This window comes from Protomyctophum parallelum (genome assembly GCF_964188405.1).
Source record: "Protomyctophum parallelum genome assembly, chromosome: 20".
Lineage (NCBI taxonomy): Eukaryota > Metazoa > Chordata > Actinopteri > Myctophiformes > Myctophidae > Protomyctophum > Protomyctophum parallelum.
In genome coordinates, this window is record NC_139718.1 from 10,124,557 (window position 1) to 10,147,566 (window position 23,010).

At 40.5% G+C, this 23,010-nt stretch overlaps 2 protein-coding genes across 7 annotated transcripts in view; both read right to left on the minus strand.

The window, feature by feature from the left end:
- asap2a (ArfGAP with SH3 domain, ankyrin repeat and PH domain 2a) overlaps nucleotides 1-2,335 on the minus strand; it is an 81,586-nt gene extending 79,251 nt beyond the window's left edge. For all 4 annotated transcript variants that reach the window (XM_083792003.1, XM_083792002.1, XM_083792001.1 and 1 more), the window contains exon 1: nucleotides 1,744-2,335. In XM_083792003.1, coding sequence (XP_083648129.1) covers nucleotides 1,744-1,869 — 126 coding nt within the window. In that variant the 5' untranslated portion in view covers nucleotides 1,870-2,335. The remainder of the gene's footprint in view (nucleotides 1-1,743) is intronic.
- A 10,868-nt stretch (nucleotides 2,336-13,203) lies between these two features.
- Nucleotides 13,204-22,015, minus strand: LOC310878083 (uncharacterized protein). 3 transcript variants are annotated; one of them, XM_083792193.1, is made up of 4 exons: nucleotides 21,724-22,015; nucleotides 21,293-21,394; nucleotides 15,492-15,593; nucleotides 13,204-14,724 (listed from the first exon to the last, which is right to left on the minus strand). In XM_083792193.1, exons 2-4 carry the CDS (start codon nucleotides 21,360-21,362, stop codon nucleotides 13,577-13,579), a joined length of 1,320 nt encoding a protein of 439 aa, XP_083648319.1. In that variant the 5' UTR covers nucleotides 21,363-21,394; nucleotides 21,724-22,015; the 3' UTR covers nucleotides 13,204-13,576. The 3 variants fall into 3 exon arrangements, 2 of the variants coding, with proteins under 2 accessions (XP_083648319.1, XP_083648320.1); XM_083792194.1 differs by having other exon boundaries at nucleotides 21,293-21,375; nucleotides 21,708-22,015; XR_014570853.1 differs by lacking the exons at nucleotides 13,204-14,724; nucleotides 15,492-15,593 and adding an exon at nucleotides 18,463-19,270.
- Nucleotides 22,016-23,010: the final 995 nt, after the last annotated feature.

The window sequence follows — 23,010 nt, forward strand, 5'->3', positions numbered from 1 at the left end:
ATGCGTCCAGTGTGTTTTCAGATTCCCGGCAGTCAGGCTAACAAACAATAAGTGGAAGTAGTGTTCTCTGTCCACTGCAGTGTTTAATTGGTCAAACAGAGCAAAGTGAGCGAGGTCTTGTTGTCTCAACAATAAGGCCTTGTGTTCTCTGAGCCCAGCGCAGGGAGGTCAACCTGAAACAACAACGGTCCAGAGAACTACTCATCCCAGTCTCTGGAATAAAACAATTCCACACGTTTTCAACTGTCCGGCACCAGACAGCATGCTTATAAAGACCTGAGAGGACGGTTGGCTATAAACGCCTTCTAAATCAGTACCGGTAGTTGTCACACTTCCAACACGTTTCAAATATTACCCATTATTGAATAGCCAATGCCTAAAATCTCAAATGACACAGATGCTTTCCCGGTTTTAATGGGCAAAAAAGGAAAATGTAAATGAAAAAAATACATCACCTACGTAATTACATTCTAAATTAAATTGTTCTACATCAATAAAGCCATAGGGTATTGTTATGCACACCATTACATAAATGAAGGTTCCATGAGAGGTTCTGAAACAATCTAGCTACTCCTTCGGAGATAATAACAATGCTATATTTGCTATAGATATACCAGATTTTATTTTATAGTATGTAGCCTACTAAGCCTAAGGTGTCTGATGTGAGTGGAGCACCTGTCAGCCTGAGCAGGTGCGTGTCTGGCTGTCTGGCTCAACCCTCCACAATCACAGACTTAACATAAATCCACAACCCTTAATGAGATATGGGGGAGGAGGGCAAGGGGGATCAATGAGCTTCTAGCAAAGCTGACCCTGAGCATATACCCTTGTGGAAAACACTGACATTAGACATCATGACTTCATTTTTTTGTCTTAGTACATTGCAACCCTTGGGAGGGGGGTCATGGTAAAAAGCAGTGTTCAACCAGAATAGCAACTATTATAACTGCTCCACTGTGCATGACAACCCACAAAATAAATTCAGCTTATACACACAGTATAAACTATGTGGGGTTCGGCTAAATAAGTGTTATCATCACACAAACCGGTCATTGTCTGCATGCATGTGTGCAAACAATGTCGATAACACACACACACACACACACACACACACACACAGTAAGCTCCTCATGTGGGAAATTCTATTTTTATCGTCATGCTGGGCGAGGCTCTACTACAGACACACAAAGTAGGGAAACGACAACATGGGAGGGCGGGAGACGGAGGGGGGGGGGGCACTAGGAGGAGAGGGGGGCTCCTATGGAACAAAAGCGGAACTGTCCTTCCTGATAATAATGACCTGAAAGTTTGAGGAAGAGCGACATTCTGTCCCTCTATCTATCTGTCATGTATACACCTGGGTCAAGTGCCGATTTGGAATTACTTTCTCTTCAACTGCAAGGCAGTGAACCTGCATCATTGTAATATCTACAAGCGTAATGATGTGTCAAGAAGATGTGTCAAGAATGGTATACCGCATCCCTCGTGCCTTTGATAGAAACGCATTGTGTTCATATTATTGTCTGCTTTTTGTTATGCCTTCGCCAATAAATAAAAAGGTATCGTTAAGTCACTGCGGCGCACGGCACAACAGTCACATTCTCTCAAATGAAAACGCCCTTTCTTTCTTATAATGACACATGATTGTGTGCCAGTCTCCCTGGGTACTCGTCTTGAACAATGGCTACACTGAGTTTAACTGCCAGTGCCATGAGGAATCCCATCAGACACACAGACACTCACCTCCTCCAGAGCAGCCACGGTATTCCTACAATGGGACATTCTGGTGGTGAAGTTGGAGGCGGTCGGCGCCTTATAATCTTCATTCGTCTCCGCCACAAACTCTGAAACTGTTATTTGCTCCGGCATAATTAATCCCTTTTAGACAGAAGATAAGCACTTTTCTTGTGTTCCCACTGGATTTAGAGTCTTCTTAGTTTAGAAAAGTTCACAACAGCAGAGCCATTGTATTATATTCTCCCAAGTAAACCATAGTCGGTATGTTTATCATGTCATTCCCTTGTTTGGAGCCTCAACACAATCCACCACGCTGTTTCGGTAGTTGTGTTGCGACTGCTTGAGCGCGCTGTCTCGCCGTGCCGTGATACATACGGTGGTGGTGATGTTGTATATTTTGTATTACCTATAATCTAATTATTCCTCCCTGTTCAGTTTAGAAGGACATCTGCTACATGCAAGAATACCCGGGATTCGTCGGCACAGCGTTCCTCTTTTGATGATATTTCCGAATCCTCCCGATAAAGCGAGATAACTTCTTTTTCCAAGCCTGGGAATCAACTAGGCGTTTCAACGAGAGCGCAGAAATTGACAAAGGTAGAGGGAGGGATTCAATGGATGTGCACTACCCAATGGAGGCGACCAGCTGGTGAAGCCGAGCCAATCCACATGCACGGAAGGCGTTGACTCTCCCTTCATTACAGCACCACCAACAGTTCTTTTTAAGGTGGAGCACTATAGTGATCATCACTTCTTTCTCAGCCATGTTCATGTTCAAGGACCCCGGCCAGCCCCCGTGGCCCGTTGGGTAATGGGTAGGGTATATTATATGCACCGCTACGTAACGGAACACCTTTATACGATTTTTATCTCCGCACCAGTGAGGGGGAGTCTGGAGATTGTGTTTTCGGCGCACCTGTCCTGTGTGTGTGTGTGTGTGTGTGTGTGTGTGTGTGTGTGTGTGTGTGTGTGTGTGTGTGTGTGTGTGTGTGTGTGTGGTGCGTGCGTGCGTGTGTGTGTGCGTGTGTCTCGCAATCATTCCGTTTTTCATAATCCATTCTGATTGCCATTGGCTATGACTTCAAAACGTTTGGGCCTTTACAAAAATAATTAACACAGCGCCCGACCGAGTCTAAATTTTAATTGCACATTTAGGGGCCTCTTTGCAGAGCAGAGACAAAGTGTGTTGCTATTTTTTTTTTTTTTTTTAACCAAATGGGTTACAAACTTAACTGATCTCGACTAGAGTCTTGTGACAATGACCACCAAACAAGGGTTGGTTTTTAAAAAAATGATCATGAACGGTGCAACATCCAATAAACCCCAAATTGGAATTGAATGTTGAGTGGCTTCCGAGCACACCTCAAAAAGTATGTTCACTCACACTCTCCCATGACTTCCACAGCACACTCTGATAGTTGTGTATAATGCAGACCCGCTCAGATAATGTATCGTCTCCTATGCTTCCATTTGGTGACAATTTGGCCTACAAACTGTGTTTTCCGTTGCAGATGATCATCTTTATGGTTTCAGTTGTGTATATTTGCATGATCTTGAAATCCCAGGCAATGGTTTTGTTAACAGCCTGATAACTATAGCTAATCCCATTCTGGGACAGCTTTAGTGTCACAGCTTCGGAGCTTCCATCTAGTGGATGAATAGCTGATTGCACATTAGACCCACGCAAGTCACACAATACAATAGCAACGCAGGGACTCGATGGACACTAATAACCTTGTGTGGATTGTCGATCGAGTGCTGCAACAGGGGTTGCTGGCCCCTGTTACCCTGCCAGTTTTTCCTAGAGGTCAGCTGTCACGACCTTCCTCGGTTGCCATCCAGACTTTCCTGGAAGTCACTGGTTGCCCAGGGAGTTCTAAGTTCTTTAAGTATAGTGTTTAAGTGGGTAAGGCCTCAGGGACGTACACTTTCAAGTTTGCTGAGAGGAGATAATGAATGAGGTAATACATGAACAATGTTAATGGGAAACAACATCATGGTTGTGTCTGTTTCACAGCACTGCAGTGATCCCTGTGTCACATGCCCCACAGTGCTAAAAAAAAGTGCTTTTTAATCACTTGCCCTGTAGCCTACTGTACATATCATCTAAACTATATAAGCTCAAAATGCATACAATAGAACATTTTAGAACATTATTTTCTTATTATAATGTAAAAGGATTGCCTATAATCTATACTGTATGCCCAGAATATGAGCACTAGGTTGAAAATGGTTAAACTGATAATTATAATCAACGTATAGTCTCTGTTGCAGTGAACAAACTACTGTTCCATCCCCATGGGAGAAAACTCAAGTTGTTCTTTACAGGCCACAGCCGAGAATAGAGATGAAAAAATGCTTATTGCATTTCCCCAAACCCTGCTGAGGAAAAAAGGGAAGAAAAAGAGTTAATGTTCTATCATTAAGAACTGACTGAGCCTTGTGAAGACTTTCTCTCTCTCTCCCACGCCTGAGGTTTTGTTTAAGGCAATCCTCAACAAGTGACAGACTCCATGAGTGCTTGCTGTGTTTTTTTTTCTTCTTCTGGGCTTTGTGATGAAAAATCTGCTGACGTTCCCAAGTTCATTCAGTCTCGGCAGGACGACCGATGGTATAAATAGTATCTCAGTGGCAGAGCCGAGACCCTGGGCAGACAGTAAATCACAAGATCAGGGCAGTGTTCAACGCTCTGCCTCTGCCCCGATGCATTCTTTCAACCAGGCAACGTCTCCCGGCAAGTTGCTAAATGAAGAGAAGACCCAGGCTGACCCTGATGAACCAGCAGGCCTCAACTCCTACTCCTATGAAATGAATACATGTGCTCCCCCAGTGAACATCTGCTAGGCAGAGACACAGCAGCTATGCCAGTGAGGTCAGCAAAGTCAAGCGACACCAGCCTTCTGCTGTAGACTGCTGACATGTTTCTTTGTCTGTCAAGGAACTGTATTCAATTTAAAAGAAAACAATGGATGAAACGGTATCAAGTTCAGCCAACAGGTGTAGTTTGGGACCCTCGTGTGAAAAGGGCAATGTTTTACATTTTGCCTGGAAAGCTTTTAAGCATAATAATTTATTTAAAAAAACAATGTGGAAACATTGTTTAAATGCACTCAATGTATACAAAACAGATTCTGTGCATGTTGTTGATCAACAATACAGTCTCTGAATGATGTCATATATTTATTTCTGCTTTTATTACATAATCTAATCTTCAATGGCTCATAAAATGTTGATGTTCATTTACAACTATGTTGTCTTTGCTGTAACTTCCAAAAGAAATGCCCAACACTGGGGTTGTCAGACTGCCTTGTTAAACCAAACACAAGGCTTGTTTTATTGGCCAGCAGGCATCACCTTGAATATTAAGTCAGAAGTGTCAGAGAGGTGTTGATGATGATGTGAACCTTTTTGCCATACTAAATGACTGACAGGTCCAACTGACACCAATTGCTAACTTCTACTTTAATCACTTCAATGTCTCCAACTGGCCAGTCTATGGGCCAGATTCACTTTCCTGGAAAACAACGATGAGATGACGTAATCGTGACATCCTGTACAAAGTCGGTTTGTAACTGAGAAACTGAAACACAATAAATGCAGCTGCAGACATAACAATAGCCAAAGCACATTCTGACAACCGATCTGCAGAAGATGTTTCTCATTTGTGTCATGAAGCATTCCATAAGAGAAAGAGATAGGGGAGTGTCAGCACATCCGTTATTTGGCCCTGGTGAGACCTACAGTATAACTATAAACTGTACATCCAGTATAGTTGTATTAACTTGGAACTTCTGTGTTATTAGAAACAGACATGCTGGCAAAGCTGTAATGGGGCTAAAGTCTGTCTAGTCACTTTTTCCTACTTCCAAAGCCATGATTTCATGATTGTGTACCAGGTGGAACAACCTTACAAATATGCTTGAGGGATGAAGGGGTTCTTTGTTCAAATGTGCAAAATCCTACTCCAACTTCAGCAGCTGCATTTTGTGTCTAAATAAGCAAAGTTGTGTGAAAGCATGCCATATAGGCTAATAAATTACATAAAGACTCAGAACTTTATCATAGAGTTCTCAGAATGTCATAGGGCATGTATTATTTCCAAAAGGAACCGGTTATAATACATACAAATGAGGTAGGTGCACATATGTAAGAAATGAGCAAGCAGTGGTGAGTGAACCGGAATGGCTGTTGGACAAAGAGGCTACTACTGTGTGAAGGATGGTGAGAGGAGGCTAGAGAGGGCGGGAGAGAGAGAGAGAGAGAGAGAGAGAGAGAGAGAGAGAGAGAGAGAGAGAGCGCTAGAGCAGTCAACTGTAACAAGCCCACTATTTTCTCACAATAAGGGTAGACACTAGACTAGAGGAAGCTCAATGAAAAAGCCAAAAGCAAAAACTATTTTGGACCAAAAGCCCTTTTTTTCCCTAACTTCCACACATTGTGAATAGTCTCTATAGACCTTTTCACACTTTCACTCACAACTAAACATTCTAAATGGGTCCATGTTTATTTCCTGTTGCAGTGTTTGTGAATATCAGTAGCGGACCCAAACTGTACCCTAGCAACGCAATTGCACCGACAAGGTACAGCCTGGTAGGTTGTGAGGCTGAGCCCTACAGTATTGCACTGTTGGGTGGAAACCTTGTAATCTCCAAAACTGTTACTTTTCAGAACATGGAACAGAGAGCCAATGGTTCCAATGGAACCAGTCACTGTAGTTATTATTTAGTCACAAGCTTTTGTCATTGGTTAAATATTTATAAAACCCACTTTAACTTTTCTTTTAATAACAAAAATAGCAGATCTACAAGCTCACAGTGCTTTGTGATGCGTTGCGGCTATTTTGACCTGTGACACTCTTTTACAACGGAGTAGGGCATTATGAATAAACTTAAAATGTTGAAATATGGAGATACAAGGTTTCTGCCTTACAGCGGCGATATAATGGAATGGGATGAAAATGTTGTCACCCTGTGGAACTATATTCTTTGTTGCCAAGCAACCTTACACTGCATTGTTGGAGCCTGTTGTTGGAGTCCTATTTTGAAATCTGCTCTATTTTGAGCCCTTTTTTATATCTTGGAATCTCAGTCACACAAGACTTTTCAAATTGCAAATTATGTTGCTTCATTCCCACGGTGGGCTTTACCAGATGGTGATAGTGCAGTTTGAAACATGACATATTTGTTGACAAAATGTTGGCTTTCATGAAAGTAGTAGTCTGAGATTGTTAATATTAAGCATTAATTCAACAGTGCTGAAATTGATCTTTAAGCAAGGAGAAAACATCAATTTGGCCAAAGGTCAGCATTGGCTGCAATTACACCATGTCCAACCAACAATGGAAATTCAATTAGAACTGCTGGAGATTAAGAATTCTTTCATCCATAAGGGCTGAAAGAAATCAATTCACAGCCAGCACACATGATGGATGTTTATGCTCACTAAACATGGGTATGGATTTTCTTCTAAAGCAAATTAAATACAACAGGATAATAAAGTCACTGAAAAAAGACAAACTACTAGTGTTAAAACTGCAGTATTTATCCAGCATATACAGTAGCATATTACTTTTCTACATATCAATACATTTCCAATTAATATTTGTCCAATATTAACAAATTCTTCCTGACATTTCCAACAAATGAGCACTGTAGTAGATGCTTACCATAACCTTGACAAACTCAAGGGCAATGGGCAGTGCAAAATGATGTCTTGTTGGATAATTGTGTCACATTTTTAGCTTGAGTGATGATCACAAAAAGCCTGAGGTTTGAAATTGCCTCACCGTCACCATTAAGACCAAGAGGCTTTTACAGTAATTATGCATCCTCTGAGGATTTGCTCCTGAATTCTTCATTATATTCTGACAGGCAGCACATCGACTAAAACCATCTCTTGGTCTCTTACCCCTTCAAGTGCATTCAAAATGTTGAAGTGTTATTCTGCAGCAAGAATGAACTATATCCACACTGCCACCTAATTATCTAGTATGCCTTTCCAGTATTCTGGAGAACTTTCCCCAGCGACAGTATGAGACTAGAGCCTAGAGAGGACAGCTCTATGTCACTGAGATAAATGGCCTAGTCCCAGTAAATTTCCTCTCTGCCACTGATCTCTATAACTCGATTGTCAAACCATAATAAAAAGGTGGATGGCTGGGAATCCTCCCCTACTGTTTATGGCTGTAGTAGTGTAACCTTTTATATATTTCTGGCAATTACTGCTGGAGTTCCACTGTAACACAATGTACAATATGGAATGCTCCAAATATTTAGTACCTATGATTGATACAAGATACAGGAGTTACAGTATTGTCCTCTACCGTGAATAAAATCACAACCGTGATCCCTTGAAATCCCTTTAGACATTTAGTTGAAAAAGACACTGAAAAGACAAAACAAGCACATCAAAAACCAACTAGGCTGGGTGCCGGATCCAAATAGAGACATTACAAGAATAAAAAGACCCTAGCTATTTAGACAGATTACACAGTGTAGCTTTGTTAATGTCATCTTTCACAGCGTTAGTATCCATATTCAAAGATATTCAAAGACTTACATCCAGTCAAAACCAATTAATTTGGCACATATGAGCCTTGTAGAATAATAACAATATTTATTATTATTAATAACAATACTGTATGTTAGTGAACAGAGAGACTGCAGATGCATAGAAGAGGCATGCGCTTTACTGCATGATATGTGGTATAGTGCCTACCCTGGGTCGGATTTGAACCAGCGCCACCATGCGAGAAGGACTGGACTATATAGCCATTTAACTGGTATGCACTCTTGACCACCAGGGTGGTAATTAGCGTATTGTGCAGAATATAAAACCACTATGACTATAAGACGACCCCCATTTTTTATATATATTCAGCACAATAGGGTATTACATTAACCTGGACTATAGCCTCTAGAAAGTCACAGACCAGGATACATTCTGTACAGTGCATTTGGAAACACCTCCGCCCTCTCAACTATATAAACCTGGATTCAACAGCCTGTACTGTGGTTTTGTGGTGCAATTCCCATTGCTCTCTTGGGACAAGGCCTTTTCCTGTAACCAGCTGCTATAACATGAGCTCAATTGAGAGAAAAAAAGAGAGACATCTGGGATGATGGGTAAAACAACAGTGTAACTCAACTATATTAATTTAATGTAACCCATGGTAACCGTTCAAACCGGCTGTACTGTTGAGTTCTACAAAATCAATCAGTGTCTCTGTATTGTTATAAACCAAGCACAGACTCATTGACAGACCCATGTGGCTGTGGCTGTCAAATTGAAAATTCCCAGACTTTCCCAGATTGTTTTTTCTCCCCTCCTTTTATCCGGACATTGTCCACGACCCACATTGCCAAAGAGATGACTCTTTGGTGTGCCACACTAGTGCATGAAAGGTCAGCATCCACAAGGTAATTCTAATGGAGGGTTTAATCTATTTAATTCAGAACTTCTGATTGAATGTTGGACAATTCAGTGTCAGCCTTGATGACTTGATTGATCCTGTTGTTAAATGTCACGTTGAAAAAAGATTGTTAAAAAAGAACGTCAATCTTATCATTCATCTGATTCTGTTTGTCTAATTGGAAATAAAGAGCAAACATTGCTGTTATGAATGTCTATATCTGTATGAAACTGTTTTATTATTTATAATGTTTTTATATAAATGTACAAAGTACAATAGTAGCCTACTGCCTGCAAAATTGCTACCAGCTGCTGTAGGTGAATGTGACAATATTGATGTCCAACATGGGTTTAGCCACAGTCACAGACTTAGGCAAAATACAATTTGTCTTTAAACAACTGTATAATTTGATGTTGAAGTTAAACAGCTATGAACAAACCAATGCAGCATGCAAAGTGGTGGACACATACAGAGGCTGCAGGAGAGGGGTGGGGTGGGAGAGCATGTGGGAGGGATGCACCCAAGCACATTTTAAAGGAGACCCATTGCAAGTCTCATTAATTTACCTTAAAATATTATTGAGGTGTGGTAGAGCCCCTCCTATATTCAGCTATTAGTGTAGATTTTTGTGAGAACTAGAAAAGTCAAGAGCGCAAATCTCCACCAGGAAGCATGCCCTCCCTCCGTCTTTGTCTGACAATGCTTTGGGGTTGTGTGCACTGTGCATTTAAGAAAAGGCACAGTGTAATACTAATGGGGAAAGGGATACTGTAAAATAAAGGTGAGTGCAACTAACTGTATGTAATGTGTTTTATTTTCGTTTTATTTATTTATTTTTGTTCTGTATTTATTATTGTCAAACATTTCGTGATAAGATTTTGTTTGTATTTGTGCTGCCATGGGGATGTGGGGGAAAAAAATATATGTCAATTGTTTTGAAAATACTTTTTTGTACTGTAAAGAAAATTAATAAACATATGTTTAAAAAAAAAGAAAAAAGAAAAGGTGAGTGCAACCAACCAGTATGGTGCAACCGGTTTTACAGAGTGACATGCATATATATATATATATATATATATACAGACAGACAGACAGACAGACAGACAGACAGACAGACAGACATTACGTGCTTTGATACATCATTTGGCTTCTTTATCTAGAACGTTTTTGTATTTATATTTCCAGTTTGATTGATTGATTTGGGTTACCACTTATATTGATTGAAAGATATTGACTTGGTCTTAAGCAACATCTCATTGACTGTGGCTGGTCAGACTACAATATCCTGATTGATGATTATAATGTACTTCTATAATGCCTCTAGGATTATAGACGAACCTAAGTGAACCATTATGCCAGACAGTGCAAGCTCACTTAATGTGAGATGGAAGTAAAACAAGTCATAACTTTCAGACAAGTAGTATTGTACTGTAATTGTGATGACAAATCAACGTGTGTGCAACTCTACTTCTGGATGCATATCTCATTCAGCGGGGAAACCCAAACACAAAGTTCCCGTAGTATCTTTAAAAAGAAAATCCATTTATTCCTGGGGGTAATGAGACTAAAACACATGGGATATTGACTATATAAGGAGCGTATGGACCATGTTACTACAATGAGCTGGTAAACTAAATGTACATAAGACCTGGCAGTTATGACTGAGTCATTATTGTTTAACAATGATTGCATAAAGGCTATAGAACATGAGGAGCATGCAAAGTAATTTCAAGGCATGCAATGGTTCTAGGAGTAGAATGATGCTTTCCGGATGAATAAATAATCCAGAAACTAAAACGATGCTAAATAATTCAGAGCATTTATGTAATCTACACTCTTTGTAAGAACCAAATTGTATGCATTCACAAATTTAAAAACAGTCGAAGACTGGAGTGTGGACAGTTTTTATCCAGCAGACAGTTTTTGCTCAAATCAAAAATTATTTTAAGTTTATTGCTGTCATATTGCATGTGATGATGCATAATTTTGAGATTATCGCAGTCTACTGTAACTATAAATAATGTATTACTCTTTCCCCACACTGCATATCAGATTGAACATGAAACAGACATGTAGAAGACAAGAAAGAACAACAGTCCTTCAAGGACCGAGCACGTTACACTAGTACAGTCTCTCTCTCACACACACACACACACACACACACACACACACACACACACACACACACACACACACACACACACACACACACACACACACACACACCCCCATTTCACATTTCAAGTTAATTTCTTCAACAAAGGAAAAGTAGACAGTTTAAATTAGAGCTTAATTGGTTCACTTACAGTCATGAACAGTTTAGCAAGACTTTAACTGAGCCAGGTGAACTAAAAGCGTGCACGGACGTCCTGTGTGAATGACGTGTTTTCAGAGTACTTGACACAGTAAAACATTTGTTACACAGTGTACAATGGAAAGGTGTTTCTCCAGTGTGGGTACGGCACACTGGTCTCTTCAGTCCATGTGAGACTTTGAAAGTCTCGTCACAATGTTTACAGATGTGTCTTTTTCCTGTGATATTCAGGACGTCTGTGCACGCTTTTAGTTCACCTGGCTCAGTTAGTCTTGCTAAACTGTAAGTGTTTTGTAAGAATAATCTACATCTACAAAGTAATAGTTGAATGATGTAGAATAGATGTACAACTCGCTCAATAGCCTACATTTAATTCCGTTGCTCTTATTTGAAACAGTATTTGGTTCAATCTACTTCATCATATCCACTTAAGACACCTGCAATATTCTTACTTTGATGATCTACCAAAAGTCCTGAGGTTGGATGAAGGTCATTCTGTGACTCAAAGCTCCATCTGAGTTGAATGGTCTTCCTCTATCTCTGTCGCTTCAGAACTGCCCTAGTATATTCACATCTTGATTCAACTTGTTTATGCTTTGAAATTGACTGTACCTGTATTTGCACTGTGCCCAGTGTGCCCTACCTTCTCTTCTGTTGCTCAACAGCTGATCGTGTGGTTGTTGGGAGAGGGTGAGCAAGCTATCTGTATATGAAAGTATCCACATACTTGTATTGTATTGCATATGTCTGCTGTTCATGTTTTTATGGGACCCCCTCAAAAATGAGATTCTGCATCTCAAGGGGCTACCGGTATATCCCTTCAATAAAAAGTACATTTTGAATTCTGTACTTTGAATAGTAACAGTTGCAGTATTGATACTTTTACTACTAAAAATGTGTACTTTTTCCACCACCGCACCTGACCTAACAGAGACGAGATGACTCAGATGAGCATACAGGTGATAGAATAACTGATTTGCTGTGCAACCTTGAATGTGAGAAGCAGACCTCAGCAAAGGTCTGCTACTTTTAGATTCACATGTTCATCATTTAACTGTATACTCTGTAACGTAACGAGTGGTTTGATGTGTCACATGTTCATCATTTAGCTGTATACTCTGTAACGTAACGAGTGGTTTGATGTGTCATCAAGTAAAATAAACTTTGATAGACACATGGCTGGTGATTGACACATTCCTTGGTGAGTTTCAACCCTTTGACTCTGATAAAGGAAAGAATCATAATTGTCATGTTATCAAATAAATACACAAAAACAAGAAACTGCTGAAATGAAATGGACAGATCCAACAGCACACACACTCTCTCAATGTTGTGTGCAGACGTCTGACAACTGGTGGTGGTGGTTTGTGTTTTGTGTTACAGGGGATTCAAAACCATGTCATTTAAAATCCTCAGTAAAGTAGAGTGCATACATTTCCCATAATAGGGAAAAACGGGCTGATCCATTTTGTCTGGATGCCAGTTGGCGTATTGCTGCCCCCCACTGTTGGTCTCGGGTAGGCCTACTGCCCATTTTTTATAGTTAAGAGCAGGCTACTGTGTGACCTTCCAGACCTGTAAGAAGATAACATCCATCTAGGAGTGTAACGGTTAATCCATGTAATCAATTAAAAAATGATTGATAATCACTCATTTAATAAATGAAACGATTCATAATCTATCACTATTTCGGGCATGACATATAATGTCGAATAATAATAATAATAATAATATAACGAGAATAATGGAATGTGTGTTCCAGACAGTTATGAGTTCGGTTATTGCATCAGAATGATCTGGAAAACAGGAAAAAGATAGATTGATTGTAAATGATGAATTGCATTCGATCAGGTTGGCCTAAAATGGTGTAACTAATCATGATAATATTGTGTGAAAAGGTTTTCAGTCCTGGCAGTGGCAGCAGACATGTTGGTATTAATAAAGATGATATACTTCAAATAGTTGCTCCTTCCCGTTTATTTATTCTTTTGTTTGCTTGTTCCATGTTCCTTCATTTCTTCTTTTTTCATTTTCATTAATTTTGTGTTATCGTTATCCTTGTAGACCAAGTGTTTGACTATACTCTGTTGCAGTTTGCATTTCTAATAAAGTATTCAATCAATCAAACTGAAACTCTTGTCACAATGTTTACAGTGCAAAGGTTTTTCTCCAGCGTGGCCACGTTGGTGTGTCTTAAGATTAACTAAGACTCTCAAACTCTCGTTACAATGTGTACAGCGGTAAATTCTTTCTCCAGTGTGGACAAACTGGTGTGTTATCAGAGAACTTGATGTGGTAAACCACTGGTTACACATTGTACAATGGAAAGGTTTTTCTCCAGTGTGGGTACGCTGGTGTATCTTTAGATTACTCACGAAATTGAAACCCTTGTCACAAAAGGGACAGTGGTAAGGGTTTTCTCTGGTGTGGACATGCTGGTGTGTCTTCAGTTGATACGACTGATGGAAACTCTCGTCACATTGTGTGCAGTGGAAAGGTTTTTCTCCAGTGTGGATACGCTGGTGTGTCTTCAGTGGATACGCCCGATTGAAACTCTTGTCACAATGTTTACAGCGGAAAGGTTTTTCTCCAGTGTGGATAAGCTGGTGATTTCTCAGCTCACCTGACGTAGTAAAATTCTTGTCACAGAGTTTACAGTGATAAGGTTTTTCTCCAGTATGGATACGCTGGTGTGTCTTCAGAGTACTTGATGCAGTAAAACATTTGTTACACAGTGTACAATGGAAAGGTTTTTCTCCAGTGTGGGTACGCTGGTGTCTCTTCAGTCCATATGAGTCTTTGAAAGTCTTGTCACAATGTTTACAGGTGTGTTTTTTTCCTGTGATATTCAGGACATCTGTGCACGCTTTTAGTTCACCTGGCTCAGTTAAAGTCTTGCTAAACTGTTCATGAATGTAAGATCTCGGTTCCTCTGCGTCTCCTTGTCTCTTCCTAGTTATAGAGCTGGTGTTTGAAGCTGACTGACCTCCACTGGTCTCATCCCAATCATCACTGTCTTCAGTGACTTCAGTGTCAGATTCAACTTCAACTTCAGAGCCGTGTGAAGAGATGTCTTCATCCCCATCTTCACTTTTCACTGCTAGTAAAGTCAACATTGATCCAGCAGGCTCCTCTGGTCTTTGAGGTAGCTCCTCCACTTCCTCTTTAATGTGTGGAGGCTCTAGTTCCTCCTGGAACAGACTGGGGCTTCGCTCCTGTTCAGGTGAAACCTCTTCTTTACACACAACCATGTGCAGGATGTCTAGGAGCAGAAACATAACATGATAATCAACATTGGATTCCTAAAATGTAAATAATTTTTTTTAACTTCTGTGTTCAATGTACAAAATTAGCTATTACCTACTAAGATTGAACTATTACGGTTACTAGGTAAGTAAGTACATTATTATCATTCTTTTGGAAAAACGTTCCCAAATACCACTTCTCTTTACGTGCTTAATTTTGTGTTTAGTTCTGGGGTTGTTTTGGGTGGAAGTCACGTGTGGGCGTGTGGCTGCAGGTGGAGACTAAAAATAAAATGTTTTATTAATTTATCGGTTCACCATTAGCCGTTAGTGTTTATCGGTTACCAATTTCTTAACGGTTATCAGTTGGCCATCCCCAACCGGAACTACTTACTATTGACCAAAACCAGACTAGAACTCCCACCACAGGACTCAGGCAATCAATTAATACCTTTGCAACCACTATATTAAATGCCATGGTCATTTCATACAGTATTTCATACAGCTTTAAGTCCAAAATCTCATCCATTTTTTTAAAAAACTTTTAGTGCCTGCCTGTGCAAGTGAATGGAAAATGTATGCCTAAAAAACACAAGCTCTGCTTATGAGAGCAGAGAATGTGCTTTTGGATATGGTAATAAACCATGTTAAAACTTACAATATTGATATTTTAATGACTATATGCATATCAAGATATTATCATTGTCATGATAGTTTTGCAAAGATATCGTATAGTGAAAATGCAGCCCTTCAACAGAAAAGAGAGAGAGCACATGAAATGTACCGAGATGTGGGTGGTCTTCAAGTTCCTCCTGTTTAATAGAAATGTCCCTGGAAGAGTCTGGAGAATTCATCTTCACCTGCGGTCTGGACTCCACACACTGGGCTGAAATGAGAATAATGACTTGGAGACATTGTTGTGTGAACAAGAATAACATTTGATAATATTTGAAGACAGTAAAGGCAAAGCCTAACATATGAATGGGTTTTAACTTGGGTTAAAAGATTGTGGGATTTAATATAAATAATAAATAAAGGTTTGTTTTGTATCTACTTTGTAGGTTTTTATTCTTATTCTTATTATTATAACACATTATTAACCACTTCATAGAGTATTTCTACAGGGCAGTATTGAATTGATACTTTTACTTAAATTAGAATATTGTGAGTAGTTCCACTCACTCACTGTCTTCAATCTCACCCCACGTTGCCAGAGGAACTTGAAGCCCTGGCTGATCAAAGCTCTATCCGGGTTGTCCTCTTTGTGTCTTCAGGTTGAAAACGGCAGACTGCCCCTCAACACGTCCCAACTGGGTTAAGAAAACGTCTGTTGTTCACTAGTACTGTCTGAACGGTCTCTATTCTAGGTTGTTCTTTAGCATTAGCCCACAAATTAAACATTCTTTGGACTTCCCGTTTCCACAACGTGCCAGCCAGAAAATTAAGACAACCTCAGACACAAGTTACACACAAAGGTTTGTGCTGAAATTATAACACTGCAGTACACAGAAGTTCTCTAGTCTCTTGATCATGTTCGTTCACTCCCTGCTCTGTTTTTACTGTATTGGATAGTGTGTTTCAACCCGGACGAGAGGACGGACACGGTCCTCGTCCTTCTCTCTATCCTGTCCGTGTTGAAACACACACACACACACACACACACACACACACAATATACTCTAAGACACACACACACACACACACACACACAATATACTCTAAGACACACACACACACACAGTCACACACACACAGTCACACACACACACACACACACACACACACACACACACACACACACACACACACACACACACACACACACACACACACACACACACACACACACAGAGAATCAGAGATCAGTGAGATGATCAGTGCCAGGTTTTCAATCACTTTTTTTTTTAGTGGAAAATTAAACTCAAAATGTTACACTCTGAAGAGTTAAATTAGTGTTAAACATCTGCATGTCACTTAATTTACAAGAAGTCTACACAATTAGAGAATGTAGAAGAATTGTTAATCTGATCGTTTGCCCGTTATCTCTCTGGTACCACATCAATACAGCATTTTGGACAAAATATTATCCAATGACAACGAAATATTAGTATAATAATAGTCTTGGTGCATGCTAAATCTCATCAAATGGTGGTCCATGGCTAAAATGCAGAATAAATAATGAACCTTGATATGAAAAAGGTTGAAAACCATTTTTTTTTTCAAATCACAGTAAATCTACCCAATAGTGGATCTCATTCCATGATTGATTGATTGAAGTATACAGTTTGCAGAATTACAGTACATATCAAACATAACTCAATACAAAAACTGTTAACTTCATGTGGACGACACCATAAAGCACACTCGTTTACACAAGTACACTCGTTTACAATAGGGTCCACCATTTTAATTAATTTAGTCCCTCGTTTGTGCCGAATCTGGGTTGCACATGGTTTGTTGAACTCCCTCTGGCTATACAATCTTCATGATATAGCCTAATTTAAATAATTACAACTTTGTTTAACTGCAGTTATTTTATATAGGAAATACAGGAGATACAGAACACTGCGGTAATAAGCATAATTAATAATAATAATACAAATTCAATATAACAGCAAGATTACCAGTAAGACGCCTGTGGGCGAGAAGCGACCTAGCCCTAAAGGGCACAAGCCATATATGGAGCGTGTCTTGAGAGTACAGGGTTTGATGAGGTCAGATCAACATATGATCTCCATATATGGAGATCTAAGGGTGGCAGCGTCTTGAGTGTACAGGGTTGATGAGGGCCCAGGTACTAGGGGCGGGCCTTCATTTTCGGGCCTGTTGAGAACCGGCCGGCTGCACAAATAATTTTGGGGCAGGCCCGTCTAAAGTTTAAATGGACATGTATCAGTCAAAAGGGAGACACCCAAGAGGAAGGATCAACATATGGAATGTCAGAAGTCAGAACAGGTTCTGACATATCCATATTCTAATATTGATGACATCAGGAATCTCCATATATGGGCCTAATTGCGACAGTGGGACATTACAGTACAGTACAGTACAGTACAGTACAGTACAGTACAGTACAGTACAGTACAGTACAGTACAGTGAACCCCTGGGGACCCCCACACGCTAACTCTGTTTCTCAACTGTTTCGGACGAGGGCGGCCCGCCGGAACTGGGCCAGCGCCCTGGGCTCGTTCCTGTGGGTCTGGAAGTTCCGGGGACCCCCTGGGGACCCACACACGGAGTTGCACCACTCACTTCACACGGGTGTGATTTTTTTCTTCTCCGTTTGCCAGAGATTAAATTGTACCGTAACATTGTATTTCGTTGAGTGAATTGTACTGAAAACCAACTTCTCCAAGGTTCCATTCAAAGGGGTTTCTCAGAGTTTGGTGCTATATTAAAGTGACAGTGCAGATGCAGACATTTATTGAGTAATATTTAAAAGGTATTTAGTATTTATCATATACTTTTTCCATCAATTTGGATATCTATTGTGTGGTGTGCTTTTGCCTGTGTCTTTAATTGTCGTTGCCGTTGTCTATAATTTGCATGCTTGTCTACTTTTTTTTGCAAAGAATGTATGTCATAATAGGTCCAACATGGAGGCGATTTGCTCAGGTGCATGTTTAGGTGTCTAAAGTGTCTGTGACATTGCTTGCACACCTCTTGATATTGGTCAACTATTGTGGCATCCATTGTGTGGTGTGCTTGTGCCTGTGTCTGTAGCTCGTCTACTTTATTTTGCAAAGAATGTATGTCATAATAGGTCCAACATGGAGGCGATTTGCCCAGGTGCATGTTTAGGTGTCTAAAGGGTTTGTGACATTGATTGCACAGCTGTAGAATAGGTTCTTTGTGTTTGGATTCCAAAGAATGTATGTCATAGTAGCTCTGACATTTAGGCGATTGGCTCAGGTGCTTGTTTAGGTGTAAAAAGCGTTTGTGACATCCCTTGCACACCTCTCGACTAGATTGATGTTGGGAAACTATTGGGACATCTATTGTGTGTTGTGCTTTTGCCTGTGTCTGTAATTGCTGTTGTTTAAAAGTTGTCACCTGTTGACATTCACTAGATCGAATCAAACTTGGCCTTGGCATTATTGGCCTTGGCTTTTTTGCACTGGTACCCTGCATTTTAATGTTATGGGCACAATTAAGATGACTGTAAGATCTAGGTTCCTCTGGGTATCCTTGGTTCTTCCTAGTTATAGAGCTGGTGTTTGAAGCCGAGTCAGCCGACTGACCTCCATTAGTCTCATCCCAATCATCACTGTCTTCAGTGAGTTCAAAGTCAGATTCAACTCCAATTTCAGAATCAGACTCAGAGTCAGATTCAAGTTCAACTTCTACTTCCACTTCAGAGCTGCGTGAAGAGATGTCTTCATCCCCATCTTCAATTTTCACTGGTAGTAATGTCAACATTGATCCAGCAGGCTCCTCTGGTCTTTTTAGTAGCTCCTCCTCTTCCTCTTTAATGTGTGGAGGCTCTAGTTCCTCCTGGAGCAGACGGTGGCTTCGCTCCTGTTTCAAGGAAACCTCTTCACACACAACCATGTGCAGGATGTCTAGGAGCAGAAAGATGTAACATAATAGTTGTTGTAGCCAATTTGATGATTTTATATTGTGGTTAAGTTCTGGTGAAGTTGCTTGTCATCTGGGCATAGGCGGGTTCAACCAATCACAGGCACAGCCTACTTGTATGTGTCACAGGTGCACGGCAGCAGGGATTTTGGGAAACGCCACAGGGAAGCCACAGTTTTTCAACTGTGCGTGTTTTGTTTGTTTTTCAGTTGTATTGAGTTGATTTTGGTTTATTTTGCAGCACCAGTTTATTGTTCATTTACAGTTAAGTACCCGGTTTCTGTTATGACATCCTGCAATCAAAATAAAACCCTTTAAATGCACTCAACAAGATCTGATTTACTGTCAACACCACCACGCGTTGGAAAGAGCTTCATTCACACCATATCCCTCACTGGCATCCTTTTGTTGGAAAAGTTGCCTTTACAATAGTCAATACTGGATTAGGGATGGGACAATGATCGTTATTACCGTTTATCATGATAAAAAACCGCTCACAATTTAAATTCATCATGAAATCGTCCTCCGTCATACACCAGGATGAATTGGCCTTTGTTGAGCTTCAAATTCAGCACCAATTAAACCTTCTATAGTTGATCAAACAGACCTGTACAGATCGCTCTTATTTCAGTCTACACAAATCGATTCGAAAACAAATATCGTGGTTTTTGACGGATATTCCCCCCCAGTCTAATTTCTGTGTTCCATGTACTGTAACTGAGCTATTACTATTACCTACTAAGATTGAGCCATTAGTTACTAAGTAGGCCTACAGGTTATTACCGGAGGTTCTGGAAATTTAAATTCTGAAAAACAGAAAACAGTCTAAACTCTTAACTAGCTGTCAGGGATAGATTATTTGGCCTAAAGCCACTCTGTAAACGATTATGGTAAAGAGAATAAACCATGATAAAACAAATACAGATTTTAATGAATATCGAAAGATCAAAGATTATTGTAGTGAAAATGAGATATTGTAGCAGCAATTCAACAGAACCAAAAAAATAGTGAATGAGAGAGAGCACATGAGCAAGGCAGATGGCTTCTTGGTTAGAGTGGGTGACAATATTATCACACGAAAAGATGAAATTACCTACCTAGGTTCCATCCTGGAGGCCAATCTTTCCGGTGATAAAATGGCCACCAACGTAATCAAAAAAGTAAATCAAAGAACAAGATTCCTTTACAGGATCTCCTCACTGGTCAACAAAAACACCTTGAAGACCTTAACAGGAGCCCTCGTACAAGGTCTCTTTGACTATGCATGCACCTCTTGGTACCACAGCACCTCAAAGGCCCTTAAAACAAGGCTCCAGACCTCCCAAAACAAACTGGTCAGGCTCCTACTTGGCCTCACCCCCCGAACCCACCTCACCCCTGCCCACTTTGACAGGATGGGATGGCTTAGGGTCGACGACAGAGTACAGCATCTTGCAATGGGTCTGGTCCACAAGATTCGATACACCACCAAGATACCCATGTACCTGTCTAAATACTTCCTTAATGTAAACAAAGTCCACACCCACAACACCAGAGGGAGTGCAACAAACCATGTACAACCGAGATTCGGCACAAACTATTTTTTTCGCTCCTATGCCACCAAAATGTGGATGTCCTACCAACAGTCATTAAGACATGTGAATCCCTTGACTCCTTCAAAACCGCTCTCAAAGGGCACCTACGGACGGCTGCAATTCGAAACTGGCCCCCGTAAAATCTGAATCCCCCCCACCTTTTCCCTCTCACTGTATATGTTTCTTTTCCCTTTTTGCTTCCTTTATGATGAATTCCTGTTCTGTTCTTTAATTATATAGAAGTGTCTATTTGTACGTCTCTAAATGTTTTGATGTTTTGATGAATAGAACAATGTGGACCCTGTTGTAAACAAGTGTAATGCTTAATTGGGTTAACTCACAGTTAACAGTCTTTGTATTGAGTTTGTGCTTGAAATGTACTGTAATTCTGCAAACTGTTAATAAATATTTCAATCAATCAATGAAATGTACCGAGGTGTGAATAGTCTTCAGGTTCCTCCTGTTTAATAGAAATGTCCCTGGAAGAGTCTGGAGAATTCATCTTCACCTGCAGTCTGGACTCCACACACTGGGCTGAAATGATAATAATGATATTTGGAGACATTGTGTCAACAACAAGAATATTTGAAGACATTAAAGGCTAAGCTAGTGGCCTATGCCTAACTTGCACCAACATATGATTCTTATCTTGGGTTAAAAGATTGTGGGATTTAATATAAATCACGCTAAAAATTACACAAGGAAATAAATAAAGGTTTATTTTGTCTCTACTTTGTAGATTATTATTATTATAACCACTTTATTTCAGCCATTTCAAAATAGCTGATCTACGAGCTCACAGCGACGCTTTCAAAGGATTTTGAAAACAAGAAACGGGACATGCTACATAATGAGTAGCCTACCCCCACGTCAGCTCGGGTTATCCTCTTTGTGTCTTCAGGTTGAAAACGGCACTGTCTCGGACCCTCCTCAACACATCCAACTGGGTTAAGAATACGTCTGTTGTTCACTACTGAACGGGTTCTATTCTAGGATGTGCTGTAGCATTAGCCCACAAAACATTCTTTGGACTTCCCGTTTCCACAACGTGCCAGCCTAATGTCACTACACGGAGAGAGGCGAAAATTAACAAAACAGACACAAGTTACACACACAAAGGTTTGTGCTGAAATTATAACACTGCAGTACACAGAAGTTCTCTAGTCTGAGTAGTCTCTTTATCATGTTCGTTCGTTGACTTCGTTCACTCCCTGCTCTGCTTTTCGGCAGCGTCTAGTGAGCTAATCTAGTGAGCTAATTTAAGACTTCCGGTGGACGATCTCTTCAAAATAAGAGTACCCTCTAGAGTATTGAAAAAAAGTTTAATTTGCACATTAAAACTACAAATTAAGCATTTAAATGATGCTATATGATGCTATAAGACACACATTATGTTTCTGTGTAAGAATAAGTAATTAAATCCTTATAATAATAATAATAAAGTTATCTAAATGGATAAATGCTATTCACTGGAGTGCATGGACTTTATAAAGTGGACACTGGACAAAAGACGGCTCCGCAAGGCAACTATCTGGTCATACCCACGCGTTCGGGGAGATGTCCTATACCACACCCCACTCTCCGCTAAGCGGGAGAGGTGTAAAATTCACAGTAGCAGACCTTCTACTGGGGTCAAGGCTGACAAAAAGTACCGTTTCCGGACCCAGAATGGACACTGGACAAAAGACGGCTCCGCGAGGCAACTATCTGGACATACCCACGCGTTCGGGGAGATGTCCTGTACCACACCCCACTCTCCGCTAAGCGGGAGAGGTGTAAAATTCACAGCAGCAGACCTTCTACTGTGGTCAACGCTGAAAAAAGTACCGTTTCCGGACCCAGAATGGACACTGGACAAAGAGGCCTCCGCGAGGCAACTATCTGGACATACCCACACGTTCGGGGAGATGTCCTCTACCACACCACACTCTCCGCTAAGCGGGAGAGGTGTAAAATTCACAGCAGCAGACCTTCTACTGGGGTCAATGCTGACAAAAAGTACCGTTTCCGGACCCAGAATGGACACTGGACAAAGAGGCCTCCGCGAGGCAACTATCTGGACATACCCACACGTTCGGGGAGATGTCCTGTACCACACCCCACTCTCCGCTAAGCGGGAGAGGTGTAAAATTCACAGCAGCAGACCTTCT